Source organism: Diachasmimorpha longicaudata, chromosome 1 (assembly GCF_034640455.1).
Source record: "Diachasmimorpha longicaudata isolate KC_UGA_2023 chromosome 1, iyDiaLong2, whole genome shotgun sequence".
NCBI classification, from domain to species: Eukaryota; Metazoa; Arthropoda; class Insecta; order Hymenoptera; family Braconidae; genus Diachasmimorpha; species Diachasmimorpha longicaudata.
This window is the reverse complement of record NC_087225.1, coordinates 6,726,295-6,749,874: the sequence shown is the minus strand read 5'-3', so window position 1 is coordinate 6,749,874 and position 23,580 is coordinate 6,726,295. Positions and strand designations below refer to the sequence as shown.

The following is a 23,580-nucleotide window of genomic DNA, read 5'->3' as shown; positions in this document are numbered from 1 at the left end:
AATTACAAAATTTATTATTTTTCGTGTGTACTTTGATTTTGAAAATTTATTGGATAAAGTACGACGGATTGCACTCAATTTTGTGAATGAAAACGTGGCTGAAGGGCACGCGTGGGCGATTTCTCGTCCCACATACATTTCACGGTCCATCATAACCGGTGAAATCCACATACATCGTAAATGTCACTACCAATAGGTGAGAAAGGAGAGAGAGATATAAAAAGTGTCACTTTTTTGTCTGAATAATCATTGAGTTTTTTTACATCGCTCTTTCAGCTATAAAAATTCTTCGGGACTATTGGATTTTGGCAAACGGAATACATTTAACAGTAAATGTTTGCGCCATCGAAATAAAGTAACCAAAGACTTCGGAATGAAAAATAAAATGGCAATCATCAAACCGGAGAATGAAAAAAATATCTTTGTTTGAATAACGACTTGCTCACAACCCAAAAACAGCCAAATACTCAAATCAAGTGCAAAAAATACTTACAATAAATATATTACCATACGGTATATTTTTTATGCCATAAACAAGTGCCTTTTAATCAGCAAAAATATGTGCAGAATTTCAAAACCAATGAAAAGTCCCTAATTTTGATTTCTCTCTCTTCATACTCATGAAACGATTTCCATTACCAAAAAATGTTTTAATATCTTCTGACATGAAAAGCCAGCTGATAATTAAAAAATCTCGTTCCTAATAACTATATCATTCCATCGGTGTAAAACGCATTGACCGAGTGAACAAATTCAATAATTTTCAGATTAACTTTTATCATTGTCATTCTTTCACCACAAGCTACTTTCAATTATAAATCACTCAACAATGTTCAACATCAATGCTCTCAAATTCACTCACCATTGCAATACAACATAACAGTCTCCAAACCGTTAAATACGGCAAAATACAAGTTTCCAAAAGCGTCGCACGTATTACAGTATATCACTACTGTGATTATACCATCGCGTCTATTTCTAGAATCCCACCGTGTCACCAATCATACTCGCGATTTTTTCATCAACCCTCCTCCTGACCCCCTCCCCTCCCCCTTCATCCAACCCGCCCTCTCCAGCCATCCAGCACAAGAAAATCGAATTTTTAAAAACCACTCGAGGTGAAAAAAGAGGAAAAGTAAGAAAAAAAGGAAATAAGGACACACGTCTGAAACAAGTAGATTTCTACTACTTCTCGGGTATGAGTTCACATTATCTTCGTCTCGCAAACACGACGACGAAGATACCTAACAACTGGACAAGGATGATGTGATATGAATTGACATTCTGCCTGCATGCACACGTTCGATTGATTCAATGTGCACATGAAGTGGTGCTGGGGTAAAGGGGTAAGAGGATGAGACGGAGAAGATGCACTTCCCCACTTCGACAGACCTGAGGGAATCGGAGGTACGGATCACCACTGACAAGTTCCCGTGTATATGAAACTAAGTGTGGGTAGGGGGGCGGAAGGGGGAGGAAAGGTTGCCATGCACCTGTGCATTGCCGCCATATAGGATACAAAGTTATGGCGTTTTTCCGTGCACCAACGATACCGATCGTATCTTGAAACCGGCGAAACCGATTCCATTTGTGGAAATCGCGCAACCGAGAGCTCGCGCCGTTTGTTTTTTTTTTTCATTTTCGTTGGTTTATTTTTCTTGTTATTCCTACAATTTTTCCTCTCTTTATTTATTTTATTCTTGTGTTTTATGTCGAGGTGAGTTGAGACGATGAAGAGTAAATTAATTATTGTGGTTAGATGGAGGAGGGCGAGGAAGGGGAGGGGTCTTGTATTTATTAGATACGGTGTAATGAGTGAGGATAATGGGGGTTTTTTTTTGTGGGGAGGATGAAACGACGCCAAGCTGTCTGGCTGGGTAAATTAATTTCTGGAGAGCATTGTTTAGGTTTATTGCGGAGTTTTCTCTGAATGGAAATCAGGGACAACGCCTAGTCTTGTGGGAATGTGATGGATTGTTTTGGAGTTTGGGAATGAGGAGGGTGATGTATGTTCCGGGTGGTTGAGGTATACAGTGTCGTCAGGGAATTGTTCAGGTGTTAATTAGTACTTGGAAATTATTTATCTCATTGCTAGTGGAGTAGGAGAGAATTTTTATTGCGAATTATTTATTTTTTTTGGAGAACAGGAATACGCAATTGTTCACAACTCGTGACTGGCATGCGGAAATCGCATGGAGTGCAATTTTCGAATATTTTTTAGTGGTCTTTGTACATGTATAGAGCGCGAAAAGTTTGGCCTCTGGTCAACTATAATGTCACATGCATTTTTAATGTACAAAAATTTTACTTTTAAACCGAAGTAAATAATCCTCAAATGATGTTTCATATTTTTTTAATGAGATGGGTTATTAAGAACCTCTTTTCATAGCTTTGTGTAAAGGAAACAAAATTTTCAAGATGCCTGCAAGTTCGCTAGGGATCCGGCGTTCGAATGATTATTCTTCGTTGCAGACGTTGAAACGCGGAAAATTATCTCCTCACGATGATTCTCAAGACGATCATGAGACCATTCCCTCATCAATTTTTACATCATCTCTCGTTCATTCCGTTTCACTGCACTGTAACTCCATTCATTTTCATCTGGATTATTTTCATTAGAAAAAACAATGGATTTTGAACACGTGTAATCGTATCAATTCTGAAACAACCCAGAAAGAGGAGAAGAAAAGATGATCAGTTGAGTTTTCCGTAGGTGTAATCAGTTGCCGTAGGCATACACACACCAGCTGTCAAACCCACGTGGCCCTCCCACGCGATACGACAATATATATTACTAGTGGATAACATAATACAGGTATAGGCCAAGAGTGCGAGTCAAAAATGAATTGCCGAGAGTAGGGGAGAAAGGTGGAATGAAAAGAGAAAGGAACTTGGATAATAAAATGAAAAATAACAAGGAATTGAATAAATTTGGCGATGAGATTATTGGCGTAAAAAGCGGGTGTATACGTGTCCTGGACTCTGGTTCCGTTGAAGGTGAATAGAATACTTGCGACACTCGAACTTCGAATAAAGGACGGAGGAAATGCGTGGGTAAAAAGCAACATATATTTATATTCCGGTATTTCAATTCAAATATTCTTTCATCATGCGGTTGTGTTAAAATAATAAATATCGACTCAAATATTTCAAGGGTCATATCTTTGAAATAATAACATCCCAGTACACTATTGAATTTTTTTGCCTGAAATTTCCGTGACATAGTTCTTGGAGAAATTAATGACATTCTAATTTCATTCAAATTTCAAAGAACTTCATTACTAAAAAATTTGATTCCATCTTTTAATGATGTTTGATTAAAATCAAGGAATTCGGGTAAATATACGTCTTAATTTTCAATGACTTCAAAAGCCATTACTGATGTCAATAGTGGTATACTTTCTTTAAGTTAATTACAATGATTTTTAAAGCTCGGCGAGTGCATTAATCCCTTAAAAAGAATTCTCCGAGTCAAGGAACTCTCTTTCCCTCCAAAAATAAAAATCATGGGTTCGAGACACGTTTGTTTGTCATCAAATTTTGTAGCCACATGAATGAACCGGTGAAGTACCAAAAGAAAAATGTAAAAATTCACAAGTGAGATAAAAATGGCTTTGAAACGATTGACATAATATACACCACCCCATACGCACATATATTTTTTCCACGTGTACAAGTTAATTTACGCAACAAATAAAATAAGCGTCATTGTCGGCGGAGTGTTCACCCCTATTCGTAAATGTAAAAAAATCTTTCTATATGTTTTAGTCTCATTTTAATGCACAAACGGTTGAGAGTTGAGTTGTTATATGTATAAATTCGTTAGTCACAAATCCTCATGCGACGAGTAAAGATTTTTTGGGAATTAAAAATACTTAAATGACAGTGAGGATAGTGGGTTGGGGAGAAAAGAAAAAGAAAAATATGCATTGGCAAGCAACTTTTTACTTAGTGACGATTTATTTTAAAAATCGGGTGGCAAATGAGGAGGTGGAATAACGACGACAACAACTGCGCATTGAAACTTCTCCGATTAGAAGGCGTGGTTAAATGCCATTGTGGGCGGAGCTTGCAGTTAACGCATCGTAGGAATACGCGGGAGAGTGCAAACGAGATTCACGCACCCGCGGATTAATATTTTTTCATCATCTTCTGGGGGAACTGCTCTACTTTGCTGAGTGTTAAGGATAATTTTGACCATTTCGTTTACTAACATTCCCCAATGTTCATATTACGTTTCATGACAAAGCCCGGAAAATTCACCGTTCCATATTCAATACTTGGAAATCCCCTTCTCTTATAAACAATAAAAAAGTTAACTGTTCGCAATGTAGAGAATATTGACAAAAATTGTTATCGGCAATTGTCAGTTTAGATTAATTGTTTAGCTTTCAACAGAGAATAACGAAAAATATTAACACGTCCATTTGGCAAATGTTGGCGCGTCTGACCCTCACTTACTCTTTTCACTGCCATAATAAATCACAATCTAGCGCCATTCAGTTTGTTTGTAGGTCACAGGCATATGTTAAGTGCAATACGTATTGGAATCATCCATGTATTCAACTGTTTTTATACCGTGTCTCACCCCAAATATTGAACAATCAATTTACCTAAAATCGTCGTTCATTTTTATGTCACAACACGTGAATTCTCAGAGTCGTCAATTTTCCTCGTGCTAGAAAACAATCCTGTGGAAGTTATTTCTTTGAGTTGTTCTATTTCGAAGAGACCTCGGACACTAGGTATATGAGAATGCACGATGTTGAGGAGGAAAAAATGAAACAAAAAATTTTGACGGGGAAAAAAAAATGAGGATGAGGGGAAAAAATTAGGAGGAAGAAATAGACATGGTTGGTGCCTACCTCCGGGGCAGCACGGCTCTTTATTTATACTCAAGCTCTGTATTATTGGATCACCCCCGCTCTACACTATCCTCGGCGTGTAAATGTGTCTTATGCGGTGTCTTTTCAATTTTCTTTTTCAGTTTATAACCAAATAACTCTGTACATCGTCGTATTTTCGCATTTAAAAAGTTAGAATGTCGAGAGATTTGTGGAAATAGAATGGGACAGAGACACTCTTGCTAAAGAATAAAACGTAGTTATAACATTAATATTTATGGTTTATGAAAAGTGGTTGAATAAATTGGAGGACAATACGTAGATTGAATTTTTAAACATTTAAAGGTAATCATGAAGCTCTCCAGAAATATTTTTATTATGAACTTAACGAAATAATGAAGAAGAAGGCCGAAGTAAGTGAAAAGTTTCTGAGAAATGTGTGCAATAAAAATGCCCACTGCTCCAGAAAATTTCGCAAGAAAATAAGTACTTATTTTTATCTTGATTAATGAAATGATTGATTTTGTCAGTCCTCCTACTCTCACTGAATCACCAATAACACATTTAAAAATGTCAAAAATAATTGAAACGGGATAAACCAAAAACAGATTAAATGAAATTCATGTTAATTCCCCGACTTCCGGAAGCTACCCGAGCTTTTAATGGAACGTGCAGCGTGAAGATTCCACTGGGAGATTTATTCAGTGATGTTTTTAAGAGGCTCTCAAAGCTCCAAGGGGGAAGAAGCGATCCACTGTTGTGAGACGCGCGAATGTCGTAAAAACACTTTAAATCTGTACTACTTGAAAAATTATTTTCACTCCTGTTATAAAGCTCTTATAGAAATTTCCATTACAATTCACTGATAAATTTTATATGTACTTATGTATGATGCAGGGGGAGAGATTCAGTGGAATGCAAGGCAGCACTGAGAGTAGCTTGGAATTCAGATTGCAGATTATGATTCAATTTTTTTTTCAGTCAAGAATATATGCACCAATTGTTTGCGTTTATTTATATCTCTTTGTATGTTAATTGTTTTTATTTCCTTTTCATTGGTAAAATATTAATTCATATATAACGGAAATCGATTACAAACCTTTCAGAATAATAATGATTCATTAATTCACCAAGAAAATTAAATGATGTTTTTTGTAATTTATTTGTATTCAATAAAACTCGGAAGAATTGTCATATAATTATTCCATGTGAAGCGATAGCCCATCGATTTTGATTTGATAAAATTTTTGATACAACTAGAAATGAAAAAAGTTATGAAAATACCATTCAAACCAATTAAATGAACTAAAAATCGCGGGAGGTCAAAAGTGGCATCGAAGAAGTGCATCTTAACGAGCTGTACGCACCAACTGCCGGTCGGTTCGTTTGAGTAAACACAAACGACGATGTCTTTTCGCAGTGCGAAAAATTAAGAGCTCCCTTTATCTCGATGCATTCGTCCCAGTGGATTTACCTCGTTGACTTGGCCTGGGGCGGACAGAGACTCGTGGAAAATAACAAACTTCCCAACTTAAAAGTGTCTTGATCATTATCGTTTCCACCACAGTAACTATAAACGAACCAGTACAGTTTTCATGAAATATACTGAAGGGGTGGGCTCACAAATCTGGAGCAATAATTTATGACTTCTCTCACAGCTCATATTAATTTCACTTTAGATAATTAAGAAAAAAAATTTAATTAACCAGATGACTGTTATGTCTTTCACTCCCGTTTTTCCATTCGAGGAATTTAATTAATAGGATCGTTTATTTTTCTGTTGCAGCGTTGAAGGTGAAATTGATGCTCAGGCGGCCATACAATCAACTTGTTGCCCAAGGCATTATGCCACGTAAGTTTATATTTTGTTTTTATCGTATTTCTAGTTATTTTAATGCTGTGACGAAATAACGACTGATAAATTATCACCTAACTTGATTTACTTTCCAAACATTACATTTTATTTTTCATGATTTCGAATACTCGCGTTCACTTCATCAATTATTCTCAATGCTTGATTGGCATTGTGTAATTTCATCTGCTTTTTTAATGTTTTTCCCTTTTATTACTCCCGTCGTATGAAATAAATTAGATTTTGTGAGAGACAGAGGACAATTCATTGCAGAATTGAGGAGTCCTAAGTGGTTGCCGTTTTTTTGCACTGATGATTCTGATCTAATTAGTACAATCATCTGCTGACCTTCATAATTAAGTGTGTCAGTTGGAATTGATCTAAATTGTCCGATGTCACTCACATTTTTTTTGGGAATTGACTATCACTGGATTTACGATAATGTCACGAACTTTGGATTCGTTGAATTCAAGAAGACTGTAGAACAAACATCATCTTACTTTGCACAAAATTTTCTCATTTATTTTCTGATTTTTTCAAACTAGTTCCACTTTTTCTGATTAAACCCCAAAGAATCTTAAATTATATTTTCGATTCGAATTTTACCACTTAACGAAAGTATTTAGAACCACCATTTGTGATAGTCTGTCGCTTTGTCATTGATTATAATATCCCCATGTTGATGACTTTTGAAATTTAGGTCGTACAGTTGTTGTGCAAAATTCTCTAGACTCCACTGTTGAATTTATGCTTCCTAGGAGGGCTCAAGTCATAATTTTACATCCGTTAACGCGTCCCAGATAACTGCTCCTCATATATAACGCAGTACAAAAATAATTGTTTTATATTTCTGGAAAATTTCAGTCATCGTACAACGAACCTCATCGAATTAATTATGATTTATATAATTCTTGGAGCCAAAATTTGTTTCCACAACTCATCCATTACAATTTGTTCCGAGAATTATTAATGAGGCGCTCACTCTCCCCCATGAAGTCTTTAATTATTCTCTTAATAAATTCTCTAAAATGATTTCATTTTTTCCCTTTAGCTTTGAAAACTCCACCAGCATTTCATGAGCAGCGCAAACAGTTGGAACGTGCAAAGACCGGTGATCTGTTAAAGGCAAAAATACAACAGAGACCGGGAAGAGATGAACTGGTGAGACAACACATCCTGGAGGACGTGGGTCATGTTGATCCAAGCCTAGCCGAGAGACAACGAATGCTGAAGAAGGCAAGGCTTGCTGATCAGCTCAACGATCAACTCAGTCATCGACCTGGACCCCTTGAGCTCATCCAGAAAAATATTTTGCATACCGAAGAGCCCATTGAAAGGGCGGTGAAAGGTATTTACAACAGCCAATACACCATGTCAGCTTTGTTTTGAGGATTTATTTTGTTATGGTAGTCGAATATCAGCGTTTTCCTATTAACCTCGTTGGATTCTTCATTCCTGGGCGTTTGACAATGCTTATACTATTTTTATTATAATTTCAAATATTTTTTTTGCTCTAAGAAAAGCACAAAAATTGGTGATAAATTAATAATCTACCATTTTTGAAAATTTCCAATATGTTTTCATGAATCATTGATAAAAAATCATTAATTCAATCGATAAATGGTTGCAGAGGGTCATATTCCCTTCAAGCCGACCTGCGAAGGCCAGGTGAGCAAACCTCAACCTCCAGACCATTATATTACCTTCGAAGATGACTCTCAAAGCTCTGAAGGTGTACCCTCACCTCCTCTTGAGGGTCGAACTGATGTGCTGGAAACTGCAGCAGCATCTGCTGGAATCGTCACAGTTTCCCTTAGTATTCCTACGACTGGTGGTGCTGTTGTTGTCTCCTCAGGGTCGCCTGTCTTTCAACAAGCTAATGGAGAGCCAACGATACAAACTTTTGCTGAGTTATGTAATTCGGTGGTTGGCAATCAACATACCCAGCTTCCAACCTCACAGGTAAAATAAGATGAATTAATGAGGTAGAAAATGTTCGCCAACATCGATCGATTAAATATGTCAATGCAGACTTGTGCAGTCAATGGCAGTAAACTGTTAGCTTCAGTCACAATAAGCTGATCCCCTTGGAATTACTATTAACATCCATCACATGAATGAGTTCATTTTGAAAAGTAAACATGTGATTGCATTGGTTCTTAAATAAATGCCATTCAATCAAGCACCAAAATTTCAAATAAAGCTATTTATTAGATTTTAACAAATGTTGTTACCGAGTAATTTCAAAAGTTGGATCCTGTTCAACTTCTCAAAGAATTATGTAATGCCTCTAAAAATTATATACATTTTATTATTTAACAGGCGAGTCAAACAAATGGTCCAACAGCAACATTATTACCCCTGGCACCAGCGCCTAGTCCGATGTCACTTGGCTCGACGACATCCAGCCTCTCTCCCCTATCAAATATATCAATAGCGTCACCGCCAGCCCCACCCGCAGCAATAACCCCACGTCCACAAGCGAGTCCCATAGCCACAACATGCCAAAGGAGTGATGCACCTGGAAAGGACAAAAATAGAAAAAAATCCAAAACCAAGAGTCAACCAAAAACACGAACCATCAAATTTCACGAGTACAAGGTAAACTTAATCATAAAATTCGTATCCCTTCAGTATCTGGCTGGTTTCTGGACATCTTGTTCAATTGCGTTATTGTAGAAATGAGTATAACAAAAAAAGATAGCAAGTGGAAAAATGCTCGTGGATTACCTCTAGCATACACCAACCTATTTTTACTAATAGGTTACCAATAGCAATTGAGTATTATCAAAAAAATTATATTTGTTTATTTTTAAATGAATTGAAAATTCTATATTTGAAAAAACCATCCGAAAGGTCCGTCTTAAAAATATTCCAAAAAATGTTGAAATTTAAAAGTATGACAACACTGTCTGGAACATTAAAGTTTGACCATTTGTTTTTTGAAAATCATCCATATATTTAAACATTAGAAATTGCGAGGTATCGAGCGATGAATCCGAAAAAGTTGAGTAATCTTAAATGAGTGCTGATTTGGCCCTGTCCTCTTGAGAATTTTACTCGAGGAATTGTCGGACGAATTTCAAAATTAAATATATGTACCGGCTCATTTGGGATACCAGAGAGTGGTCCAAGTAGTATGAGATTGTATCGAGTGATTAAGTCTCGCGATCTCTCGCGTACAGCTGAGAGTATCCAGGGCCCCCTCGTTAGCACTGAGTAATTCGAGTGCTAATTGCAGCTGAAAGACTGGAGGACTCTGAGCGTGCCAACCACATGGAGATTACAATCTCACTATCAAATATACGTAGACCTGAATTACACTCGTTTGGCAATCAGCGAAAATTTTATTCCGCTTGCCATAAATTTATTCCATTATTTTCGCATCTTTCATCGAGTAATTGAATGACAGATAAATCTTCTATCTGGAAGTCCATACATTTCGGTAATAAATTAGACAGAAATTACTTTTAAATATATTTACAAATCGTTCCCGGGAGATGATTGAAGGAATCCAGCTGTTGAAGTTCTGAGATATTTGCAAAAACGCTTTATATCAAATTGTATCATTTGTTTGTCCAATGGTAATTCCCAAGAATGAATAATTAATTGGGCTAACGAATAGATTCTTTCATGAAAAGTAATACTGTACTGCCAAATGACCTCTGATGAATTTTTTGACGATCATTTTTTATTTCCAGAAAATTATCTCGTGATATTTTATCCTCAAATAATTATTTTTTCCGAAGTCAATTAAATCATCAGATTCATTCCTTGTCACGTAACCATTGAAGAATCCAAGTAATAAACACTAATCTGTTCCAGGGGCCCCCAAATGCCCAGAAGGCCTCGCCACCGTCAGTTCAACCTGGTCTGAATTCCGCCGCCCATAACGAGACCAGTTACGAGATAATGCTCCAGCAGCAACAGCTCTTCCTCCAGTGGCAGCTTGAATGTCAGCATCAACTACCTCGAATAATCCTCCCAGCTACACAAAAACCACTCTCGCTGACGAGTAGCGGTGCTTCCGACGCGGGAAGTGTCAGTGGTGGAAGTGTAAACGTTCCCTCCCCGGCCCCGTCCAATTCCTCCAACAATCCGGGTGAACAACCCCCTTTACGACCCCTCGGGAAATTGGAAGACATGAAAGTTAGTGATCTTAAAGTTGAACTGAAGAGGCGGAACCTTCCAGTTTCGGGATCGAAACCCCAGCTGATTGAACGGTTGAAACCCTTCACAGAGATCGCCAGCACCAATTCCAACTCTACCGGACCGCATGTAACACATATGGGTCATATCCTGATGGACACACCAGGGCCAATGGCATCAGATGACTCCAGTTTACACGCCAAGAGTCCCAGTTCTCCCATAAAAGATGAGCCCAATAGTCCCAGAACAGATTCCCCCCATAACAGTGAGCACGATGATCCGTCGAGTCCTCCAGGTGACGACATAATCAAAGAGCAACGTAAAAAAATCGAAGAATTGCAGAGGGAAATCTACAGATTTAAGCAGCAGCTACGTCAAAATCCCCAAATGCGTCAGAGCCAGCCAGCAAGAGCAGAGAAACTCTACTTGCAGCATCATATTCACAATAAGATGCAACAACAGCAATTAGCTATTCAGATGCAACAGCTTCAACAGCTCCAGCAGCAGCAACTGCAGCAACAACAGAATCAGCAGCAACAGCAGACCCAGCAAAGTCAACACGCTGCCTTCCAACAATTGAACGCGAAGGCCTCTCTAGCTGCATTCCTCCAGTCACAACCTAACAATACTGCTATCCTCGATTCTGCGACTCTTACAGCCATAAATAACAAGAAGAATAATGTAAAAAATAATACCACCGTGCAGCTTCCAGCCGCGATCGTTCTCAATCTTGCTAAACCCACCAAAATAAACGGCTCCCTGCTGGGTGCTTTGGTTGCTGCACAAGCACAGCAACAAGTTCAGCAGCAGACACCTACAACAACCATTGGAAGCACAACAACAACAACAACAACTACTACAGCAGCGAAATCCGAGGAAAAACCGCCTCCAGAATATGATGAAGCTGCTAAACTACGAAAGGTCAAGATTGAACCACCACAAAAGAGTCACATCAAGAGCCAAGTGGTTGATGATGTCTTGGAGATATTAATTAAAAATGGAGAGCTGCCACCAAGTGCTGCTCAGGACCCAGCGACCCCAACAACCCCAAATCGTCAGCTACAGCAAAATTTAGTATTCACAGCTCCAGCTGATAGCCCAGGGCTAGTGTTTGCTGCCAGTCCCATCAGTCCAATAGCAATGGAAGTCAGTCAGAGTGGTTGTCCTAATTCTCCAGCGCCTGCCCCTCCCCCACCTCCACCTCTACCCCTGGCTTCGTTCTCAGTGCAGTTACCAAGTGCATTACAGCAGGAGAGACAGATTCACCATCAGGAGAACGATATCCCCTCGTTCACTGCTGATTTACTCAGTTCTGATGCTGAACTCGATGCAGCCATGTTGTTAAGCCCACAAAGTGTCCAGCAAAGCTCACCTGATCCTCAACCCCCTCAGGAGGTAACCAGCTCCAATAATAATCTAGACCTTAAGGAATTGGGGCTCGATCTGGAAACCCTGGATACCATGGATTTCGGACAGTTGGATGGTGATCTCGTGGTTAAGATGGAGAGTGTCCCTCAGGAGCTTATGGACATTGGAGACATGTCGATGGATATGGACGACTCAGATTGGTTGGATTCGTTGATGCATCAATCTCCTCCCAGTCTCACCACTACGATGCATCATCATCCTTCTCCTCCCTCCTCAACTCAGCATATTGGCAATGATATTTACGATCCCCTCCTTGCTAATAGTCAAGATCCATTTGATTTCTTGAATATGGAGGATTCCGACTTCAAGATGTCTTCAGATTTAACACTGATTTGGGACAAAGGGGATTATGCTACCTAGCCTGAGGACTTGGATGAAATGTGGCCTTATCTTTGTACTTAGTGGACTGGAGTAATAACTCATTAGAGTTGTGAGGGCCATTTATGAGGTTTCAATTGAACATTTCATACAGTGTGCGATGATGAACTGATGGTTCATAATCGATAGGATTTCTTTTTGACACCAATGTACTTAATGAAGAGCTTCACTTACTTGAGGGTTTATGGACTCTTCAAGCAGGACCTAATTATGGTAAAATTTTAATATAGATGTGAGATGATGAGGTTTAATTAATGAGTTACACAGATGAATTAATGTATATTGGACCAAGAGTGTTGCTGAGTGATGGAGCGCAATTTACATGTCTTACGTGCTCCTGAGATAGTTATGGATGCTTAATAACGCTCAAATAGTCGTGACTAGAGAGATCGGTTCTTATAAAAATTGATTGGTACTTTTTTGCCAGTATCTTTGATTTTAAAAATACCAGAGGCACCTTTTTGTAATCCAAATAATTATTTACATGAAAGGTTTGTGTTTCTCAGATATTAACACAAAGTAGCTTCCATAAAGACCCGGGATGTGGGTCTTTCTATCATTTTACTACAAAGGAATAAATTACAGAAAAATCAATCAGATATTAGGATAAATATTAAGTGCCGTCATCTTCCATCAATGACTGAGTGAATGCGATAATCATTAAATATAATTAATGAAGCGAGATATTCAATGGCAATTATTTGAAAATTCTCCAAAGAATTCATCACGAAGGGATTGTTTAGTGCTACAACGGCCCGTTTAAGTTCTACGTGTGTTGCTTAAGTTTCTATCATTGCGGTAATAGCATGTAATAAATTAGAAAAAGAACACGTGGAAAATGTACCGATTGTTCTCGATTTTTTGAGGAACAATAATGCCCAAAACCTCTTTATACTATAATCATGGAATAATTACACAATATTATACGAAAAATTAATATAATATTCAAAATAATTATTCATAATTAACTAATAAATTAACAGTAAGACGTAATAATTGCACCTAGAATGTATTTCCTATTATAAATTGAGCGATAAACTAACTTTTAGCTCAATTTTTGAGAAATTTTTAGGTGCAGTTGGGGATATTTTTAATCCAGAGTATGTGATTTTAGATAATACAATTATATTATTATAATATGGAGAAGAAAATCTACCTTATGTTGAAATTACAAGGGAGCGTATTTAGATGATTGAAAAGAAGTAAAATCGCGCATAGACACGACAATTGCACGTTTAAATTATTTTTTATCAACTAATTCAGTTCAGTTACTGTACTCTCAGCAGTATAATTATTTCGTCTTTTCCCTCCTCTCTTCACCCCCTACGCAGTGGTGCTTATTTGTTGTTTTTGTGACATTCCATGTGTTCCAAACTCTCGAGTTCTTAATAGTCTATCTAATATAAATCATGAAAACGAAAAATCACAGTAATTTGGCACACTATTGTTCGTTAAATTTATCGTGTCTGTGCAGTCAGCCAAACATAATATTGGGACACATTGTGTTTAACATGTTCCAAAGTGTTTGGAGGCAAATTACTAATAGGTCTGATGGTGCTAGAGTTTTGTAAAATTTTTGGAGGTATTTTTTGTAAATTTATTTGATAGAAAAACAACATTTGAAATTTTTTTTTTAATTCGAGAAATTGACACATTGATGAGGAAAAAAATCGTTATAAATTCTTGAAGTTATACCGTTATCGTTATTTTTAATTCATTCAAGGAACAGCCTAAATTGCAACATTCCAGATGCGGCTGTTTCTTTTTTCCATTATTTACCGTGAAGTCTACCAAAATCCATCGATTATAATTCTCAAGAGCAGTGCATTTAATATCATACAGCCTTGTGCTTCAGTCGAATAATTAAATCAAATCATAATTGAAAATGCCTATGGTTGGATTCAGCAGAGAATTTCTTAATGCATTTAAAAAATAAAATTACTTACGTTTTATTTCAACTAATTGGGATCAATTTTCGAGGAAACGAATCAGTCGAGAATTTGCAACACTTTTTTTCTCCATCAATAGGTTAAAATTTTTCGATCGAAATTTTTGAAAACATCGACATTTAAGAATATGAAGTAGATCACATACAATTTGAAAAAATAATCATGTGCCAAAATTACGAAACCCTTAAGAATGAAAAAGAAATGATAATCTTCCCAATTTTACCATCACATATCGCTTCCTCATTAGCATCGTGTTGCCATGACAATAATCGTCTTTATTGTTTTGTAATATATTGTAAAATAGAATTAATTTAGGAATCAAGGTACACATGGTTCAATACTTGAGTGACTGTTGAGATTGATTGCTGAAAATTGGATAAACGGTTCACTTGGCCATTCTTTTCACGTACTGACTAATAAATTTATTATTAGTCATTAATCGTCATCAACTCACTGCCTCAAACGAATTAATTGAATTTATTGGCATCAATACCGGAGAGAGAAGCTCCATATTAGGAAAAAACGAATCAAAATTCGAAAAATTACTAAGGTCTTATCCTCCGAATATCTTTAGATTCACGAGATTTAAAAGAGCTCATTAACAAAATTCTCATTATAGTCCTTAGAAATTCTCCCAAAAAAATATTCGAATTCCTCTCAACTTCTCCATCTCCAAGATATTCGTAGAATAGTCCAAATGATAATCGAAAAAAGGGAGATAGGGAAAATCATCAAATTATAATATTTGAAAATTGATTATGCTTGTTTGTTTCTCTTGGGCTGTGCGAATCTGGTAGTCTGTCAGTGAGTAATCGAGTGTCTTTATATTGCATAATCATGCGAGGTTTTGCAACGCAATTGCTTAAAATTTATTGTTTAGTTTAAGTGAATGAAACACTTGAAATAACTGGAAAATATATAGTTAAGTATACTAGACGCAGGTATACAAGAAAATGTATTTTTTATTGGATGAAGAGATGCGAATTTTTGCGTATGCTGCATGTCTGTGCGTCAAAGTCAGACAAATATTTCGAACGTATCAATTAATTTATTTTATTCGATTAATTTGATTTAAGTTATGGATTTTAAATAATTAAGGTAAAAGAGAGAGAAAGAGTGTGTTATTTATTTTTATTTGTTGCAAATTTATCGATTGCCTTCCAATTGATCAAATAAATAAATATAAACATAAAATCATTCATTCACTGATGTCTTTTTACTTCCACTCAAAATGAACTAATTCTGTCGTTTTTGTTAGGTGTGTACCCGTTTGTACTGAGCTTAAAATGCTTCATTAGTTTCTCCTTTATTTTTAAATAAACAATTATCGAGAGAGAACAAGTACGAACGGAGCCCCCCTGTACTTCTCTCTATACGCACCGTCGGTCAAACGAGCACTGCAGGCATATAAGGCCTTCGTCTGTCGGACACAGAGGTCACTACTTATGTTGGGTTTGTAATTATTTATTTAAAAATAAATTAGAAATTAACGAAATATTTCACGCTTAGTACAAACGACTACAAACCTAGTACAAACCATAGACGTACGACGATAGTCCATTTTGCGAAAAGCAATCACCTGTCTGCTATCTACATGGAAATATTCATATACGTTTAGACATTTAATGAGGGTTTCTCAGAGTATCCCAGACGACATGCGCGAAAAGATCGGCCGAAACTGCTGGTAATTTTAACATTTGGACATTTTGTATTCGGATGAGTATCATATTTTAGTGATGCCATAGAAGAGCAAAAACTCCACAAAAAAGTTTTGATTTTACCAATGTATATATGGCTCAAGCTGCATTTAATTTTATTCTCACTACGAAGGAGACAATAAGTTAAATGAGGGTTGAAGAGGGGTATATTAATAAAATAAAACATTGCAGTGTGGTATTCCAGAAAATTTACTATAAATACATCTTTTTCTTCAACATGAATATGGTTTTAACATAATATTTACAGAATCTCTTTTTACAATTATGTATAGTCATCGAATTCATGCCTGTGTATAATTATTCCGGGATCAAAGTCCCCTCCTCTCATTTCCATGTGATATTACAAATGTTATATATACACTGAAAGGACCTCGGAAAAATCCTCCGAAAGCCCCTATAAATTAACAAATAAGAGATGAACCTTACGTATATATAATAATACTGCAATTATAGTTGCCGAAGCATGCTCGTATCGACGAAAAACTATTTCGTTCAAACTAATGCACAACTTAATCAATCAACTGTATTAAATTACACACACACTTGAATTAATTATCATCTTCATTTTGGCCAACAGTACACATTCTAAATTCGTTCGAATTGGCTAGAAACTCAAATAATTACCCATTGTGTTAAAACTGTGTCTGACTATCTGAAAATCGCCCAAAATTTTCTTCATAAAACGTAGAAAAATACCACAATTTCCATGAGACACAATTTCTACACTGAATCCACGATAAAGACAATACTATAAATATCTCATCTCAGCTAAAAATATTACTAAAAATTAGTGACAGAAATAAATAGTTTCATAAATATGTAAGCATAAATAAATAAATAAGATTTGTAAAAATTGTAAAGTGCCTCAGATAATAATTTGAAGTATAGCCCGCCCCTACCGTACGTAGCTTACCAAAAGCGGTCATTTTGGATGAACTACTAGGCAATGAGAACAATTATTCAACTCAAAAGAGTCTCACAATTATTTCGAGCATAAAGAAAATTATACTTTATAAAAAAAAAATGGAAGAATTTTCTCATGCTTAATTAAAAAATTATCTCATGCACTTTACAAGATTTCTATTTCCTCGTAAACCTTATATATAACCTGTTCAAGTCTTTCCAACCGTTGAAATGAGATATTTAAATTAATTATCATATTAATTGCCCAATCGAATCTCTTCGTTTAAATACATTCAGATGAATTTCTACATTCACACGCACATCAACTATTCACAGCAATAAATACATGTCGATCTGCATAAATATACATATCAAAGCTTTAATATCGTCTAATATGTATATTCATTATTTTAGGTACAAAATTCATACTATCATACACATTTAAACAAATAGATTCGATGATTATCGTGGATTGGGCGCCTGCGAATGCTTGAACACATGTTTATATACACAAAATTATGAATTAACTTTCATCACCTATTGAATCCCCCTCTTTCTTGCATGCTAACCACACCAATGAAGGTTTACTTATTCTAATCTGATGTAACTCTTGAATCGTAAAATAATACTACTTGCATTGATAGATGAATTAATCAAAAAATGATGAATTAGTCAAATTTTACTCACAAAAATAATAAATATTTCAAAGAGAAACATAAGTTTCTCTTTATCAATTAACTTAACCAGACACTGAACAGAAAACAAAATTTGTCCTATTTTTGTGGTTTTTTCTCGAATAAATTACTTGATAAAATCAATTAATTAGTTGATCAATTGACTATTCAGGAAATGACGAGAAAATTCAGATAACTATTTAAGTAACTGCAATTATCAATTCAGCTAATTACAATTAACCAGTTAATCCGATTCAAGTCAACATTTACACCTTTTTCTTGTAAATTTCATTTATAATTGATTATATCCCAATTAAATAGCGCACAGTGAGTTAAGAAATTTATCTACGAAAATTCTATCAAGTCGGAAAATAAACCTTTGTCAAGAAGGAATACCAGAATACGAATCATCAAATATTGAATAAATAATTTACTCACCACGACGCAGTATTTAATTTTTTAAAAAACGACACCTGGACAATTTACTAATTTCACTGACTAAATTGGAAATTACCTAAATAATGACGAATAATGAATAATTAAATTCAATTGGCTAATTTAAAAACGGAAAAACCGGAGAGTTCCACACCTCTAAAATTTCTCAACATCTCTCCTAATGATTTTCCATACCTCTTGAATTATCATCCCTATAGTCCATAACAGTGAATCCTCATATCTTCGATAGCTCTGCACCACTCCAACGCAAATCCCTCTGGGTCTTCCAGGTAATAAGTTCTATTAGGAGTATGAACGAAGAAGATTTTGAAATTCTTAGGCTCAACTCTCAACTCCGGACTCCATGGAATTTCACCCTTGAGTACCATATTAACAGGATCAACGTAATAGAGATGAGGTCCAGTGGTGAGAAGGAGCATTCTTCTCCTGGCGAATAATCCTTTTCGTTTACTCACAAAACCCTGTTTCAGTATGAGATTATCATCGACGAAAGGATGCCAGGGACAAGAGCTCCTTTGCTTCTCAAGTTGTTCCCTGATTTCCTCCGGGCTGAGATCAGAGATGCAACCGCTCTTTCGTCGTGGTTTATCGACAGCAGGTATTGGTTTATCAGTGACATCCTCCCCAATTCCCAAACCAAGAAGCCTTGTCAGTTGTTTATCATCCAAACCAGGCTCGAGATGATCAGGAACACGATAATGTGATCTCATCTCTTCGTGTTCAGAGGTACCAGGTAGATAAGGATAAATTGGCGGTGGTGTTTGTTCATGAAGGGTCTCAAAGTCAATTCCCTTGAAAAATTCATGGGCTCTGATACTTGGATAGCCATTGCCATGTTCATCTGCTGCACCAAGTCGTTCAGACGGTTTCACAACAAGTAACTGACTAACAAGCGATTTAGCAAGATCACAAAATCCATCGGGTATCTCATACTCAAGTTTCAAGATCTTCTGAAATATCAAGTATTCACTCCTTGATCTGAATGGGGGTAGCCCCGCCACCATTTGGTATATTATGCACCCAAGAGCCCAAAGATCTGAAGCTCTTGATGCTGTTTTGTCGGTCAATAATTCTGGAGAAACGTAATGTGCTGTGCCAACGAAAGAATTACTTCTTTCACGTTTAGCTGATGCTAGTCGGCTGTCATAGGTATCACTTCGTCTTTCCAAATCTGGATCCTCCTTCAGTATTTTGGCACTACCAAAATCGGTGATGAGTACGTGCATTTTTTCATCGAGGAGAATGTTCTCCGGTTTTAGGTCACGATGAATGATACCAAGACCGTGAAGATACTCGAGACCTCGAAGAATCTCGGCTGAGTAAAATTTTGTACACTCGATGTCGAAGGAACCGACTTTGTTGATGTAAGGCAGTAGTTCGCCATTCTTGGCGTAGGAAAGAACGAAGTAGAGGCGATCTACATCTTGAAAAGTGCAGAATAAACGTACAAACGAGTGTTTTGCACCTGCCAACATGTTTAACACTTCTTTCTCTCGTTTAACGTACTCGGTCTTTTTCTCTTTGATAATGTGACGCTTGTCGCACACTTTTATTGCGTACTCACGACTCGTGTGAATATCTTTAGCGATGTAAACCTGTGGAGAAGAATAAAACATTGATCGTTTAATTTTTTGCATTTATAATGATTATAATCGTTATATTGCAACAAGGATATCCAAGTATTTTTTAACAATTTTATCCAAATCTCACAATCAATTCACATATTTTTAATCGTCAAAGTCACTTGAGGTATGTCTCCAGAAAATACGTTTTTCTCTAAATTATTTTCACTTTGTTCATAGATAAAATTTATAATTGTCCCCAGCCATGGAAAAAATCTAAATAGTCGTAATATACACCTTAGAAGATAACAAATAATGAAGTGCAGGCTTTTAACACCTGAGGCCCAAACAAAGATTGTAAATAAGGCGATTTAAAAAAATTTTCGCTTATACAACTATATTCTCATGAAATTGAAATTTCGCAAAAACGTTTATTTCCTTTAAAAGAAATTATAAATATTCCGTGACATGAAAAAAACACTGGGCACAGAAGTAATACATGAATATTAAAAACTATTTGGCTTTAAAATTATTCATATAAAATGCTCGTTCAATTTGTCTCATCAAACATCCGCCAAGAAACATTTAGATGTTGAGATTCAAATTCAGAACTGCAGAATTTAAATAATAACGATACTGTGGAATATCTCCTGAAGAATGTGGTTCGCCTACAAAAATATAAGAGTATTGGACTGGCGAAACAGTAGCCAAAAAACTTGGAGATCATTAACTTATCCAAAATACTTGGATATCGATTTCTCCATCGGGATAATCTCTGGAGAAAATGTTTTATTTCAATAGCGTAAAAGCAAGACACTCACGGTAGAGAAACTGCCCTCGCCAATGACCTTCCCGAAGATGAAGTCCTTAGGCGAACGTTTATGTGTTGGTAATACCGTCGTCGTGGTAGTAGCAGTGGTAATATCCGTATTTGGTGTAGATGGTAAACATGGCGATATGGTATTTTGATTAGCCACAACACTGTTAGTCATGTCATTAGTAGGTGGAGACATTTTTGACACCGGCTCCTCCACCGTCACTGCCGGCTGTGGCGAAACGGTAAGCGCCTGGTTCGCCACACGCTGCAAAACAATTAATAAAAAAAAATCCTCGATTATTATTCAGCTGAATTAGGCAATTGAAATATCTAATCAAAAATAATTCGACTGAAAAAAAACCTCAAACAAATATTTGTTCAGTTGTCAGGGACGTCTAATCAAGTGAATGAATTGGCGATTACATGATCATCATTATCGTACCCCCACCGAGAGAGGAGAAGGGTAAAAAATAACATAAGAATAAGAAATATTTAAAAATAACATTTATCACTAAATTATGCAGTAATCGATGTCTTTATTTGAAGAATGTTTCGTGGAATTTATTCACAGTTTCGATTGCATTTTTATGAAGGTTATCGCTCATGTGAACTTCAACTCAACGATCACGGGGAGTAAGCGTGATATTTCTAACTTCCGGTTATATACATATCGAAATACCATCGGCATATACCAACAGTTATAAAGCTTCATGTGCATGTGTATATCAGAAAATTTAATGAGGGAGAGAAATTCTACAAGGATAGAGGAGAAGGAATTAAGTGTTACAGTCTCGCTGTATTGCTTTTTTTACGCATTATTGGCTTAGCAACAGTAGTTTGGCATTGAAAAGCCCTCGAAGTGAATGAATTATCCATGGAGATAGTAAAAATATTTATTTTCACGGTCAATCACCTTCACTATTGATTATTTTTCATGATTATCTGTACCCACTGATACACCAAATATTGGAAATAAAAATAACCATTAATGGACGTGATTGTTATCACGTATAATCATAATAACGTTTATCAAAATTCTTGTCATTTCAAATATCGAATTACTATTTTTGTGTATTACTTCATTCCAGTCGGAGTGAAGGCCACAGAGTGAGCCAATGGCCACAGTTAGCCATGCGTTCCAGGACAATGACCCCAGAACCAACCATTTAACTCGAGACTCGTCTGTTTTAGTACATCAACGTAGTTATTTGCTCTTGTTATCATTCACATTATTTTCCAGGTAAATGAACGAATAAAAGAAACCGTACAAATAATAGTACATAAACTTATGTCACTATACGATTTCTCAAATATGTGAAATGTCACGAGACATTATTTCAGCGGTGATTTTCGTTAAGTACAGGAAAATCATGTGACATTTCAATCGCAACCCACTACTCTCAGATATCGATGAAATAGACGAAAAAAAAAAAAACCCCCGAGTGGAAAAGTTGGAATATCTGAGCACTTTTTTTTTTTCTCCCCCATCAGGTTTTTCCTCTGGTATTTCGCATAAAAAGTATCCAGCAACTTTGACATTTTCATTGAATCATAAAACTCGATGAATATTAGTTTTGTACGTTAACATCTATAATGCATTGCCCTATTCCCGTGTACATAAAACAAGCCAACATTCCGAACGGCCATTCTAATTTTAGAATCTCTCATGTATCTCTTTTTACCTTCCCCCACTCATCCCCCTCACAAGTTGCTCTTTCCATTTCCTTCGTTACAATGTTTTTTTTTTTTTTTTTTTTATTTCTTCTCTCAGCTACATTCCAGAGCCAACGGGGCTTTACTTGTTATTTATACCTTATGGGCATTATTATTACAACAGTATTGGTCAAACACAATGTGCGCGCGCACTGTTGGCTTACGATCAGAGAGGTGTACTTTTACCCGGTGAATGAGATGTTTTGCATTCGCAGACGATGAAACATGCATTGAAGGGGGGGTCCCCTTCCTACTTTAAATCCTCCCGCCTTGTCGCGATGGGCTAAATTCGAACGCGTGCGGGGAGCACTTTCGAATTCCCATTCCTTTGCTTATTATTGTTGTCTTATATTTTTACTAATATTGTGGAACTCCAGATATGTAAAGTCCATTGGAGTATTTACTAAACAACTTTGAGAATTTTTTTTTAAATTCAATTTTCAAGGCGTTAAGCGGACGATACAGTGGATATCGGCCGATAAGCAAGCGTCCGTCGGTATGTACGGTGACGTTTGTTTGGGTAAACTCAAATTTCCGGGCGTTGTTTCATCGATCCAATGCAATGACTTTGCCACCGAGACGAGTGAGGAAGATAAAAAGAGTGATACAAACACAGAGACGTTGCACATGTATTGATTTATTTTTTCAATTTATTCACTTAAAATCGGTGGATGTAAATATATTGCTCTCTCAGAATTTTAGGACTTTACGAGATAGTAAACTAGTATTGATTGCCAATGTTGCAGACTTTATTCTAATACTTTCAGAGTTATGTAAAGTGAGTAGTTAGTAGAAAATGGTAACTAATGCAAAGTATGCAAATGGGTTAATGTTGTTGTTTTCTTCAACATTCTGCAGTATTTCTCTACTAACAACTTTCTCATTGCCAGCAAGAACGGACACCACGGAGTCACAGTAAACAACTTTCAGGTCCCGAGACCTGGGATTACCCACGTTCACGCGAGCCAACTTGGCGGTGACCGTTAAAAAATTTTCAAAATATTTTGTATTCAATGATTTATGCGAATAAAATTCAACGTACGCTACGGCTTTTAAATTTTAACTTCCCACGATGTGTAGGGCCAAGAGATAAAAAAACAAATGTGTTTTTTTAAAAGCAATTTATTTTTGCTCTTA

General features: G+C 36.4%; 2 protein-coding genes across 7 annotated transcripts in view; one reads left to right on the top strand and one right to left on the bottom strand.

The window, feature by feature from the left end:
* Positions 1–15,805, top strand: part of LOC135161693 (myocardin-related transcription factor A) — a 98,125-nt gene extending 82,320 nt beyond the window's left edge. For all 3 annotated transcript variants that reach the window (XM_064119535.1, XM_064119551.1, XM_064119543.1), the window contains 5 exons: positions 6,631–6,696; positions 7,748–8,044; positions 8,327–8,658; positions 9,019–9,297; positions 10,522–15,805. In XM_064119535.1, the coding sequence (XP_063975605.1) occupies positions 6,631–6,696; positions 7,748–8,044; positions 8,327–8,658; positions 9,019–9,297; positions 10,522–12,633 (3,086 nt within the window). In that variant the 3' untranslated portion in view covers positions 12,634–15,805. The remainder of the gene's footprint in view (positions 1–6,630; positions 6,697–7,747; positions 8,045–8,326; positions 8,659–9,018; positions 9,298–10,521) is intronic.
* A 686-nt stretch (positions 15,806–16,491) lies between these two features.
* The window catches only part of LOC135161740 (3-phosphoinositide-dependent protein kinase 1), a 52,260-nt gene continuing 45,171 nt past the window's right edge, over positions 16,492–23,580 (bottom strand). For 3 of the 4 annotated variants that reach the window (XM_064119607.1, XM_064119599.1, XM_064119620.1), the window contains 2 exons: positions 20,735–20,995; positions 16,492–19,946 (listed from right to left, as the gene is read on the bottom strand). In XM_064119607.1, the coding sequence (XP_063975677.1) occupies positions 18,543–19,946; positions 20,735–20,995 (1,665 nt within the window). In that variant the 3' untranslated portion in view covers positions 16,492–18,542. Of the gene's footprint in view, positions 19,947–20,734; positions 20,996–22,412; positions 23,558–23,580 lie in introns of those variants that run through there. The other variant, XM_064119613.1, reaches the window with a different exon arrangement.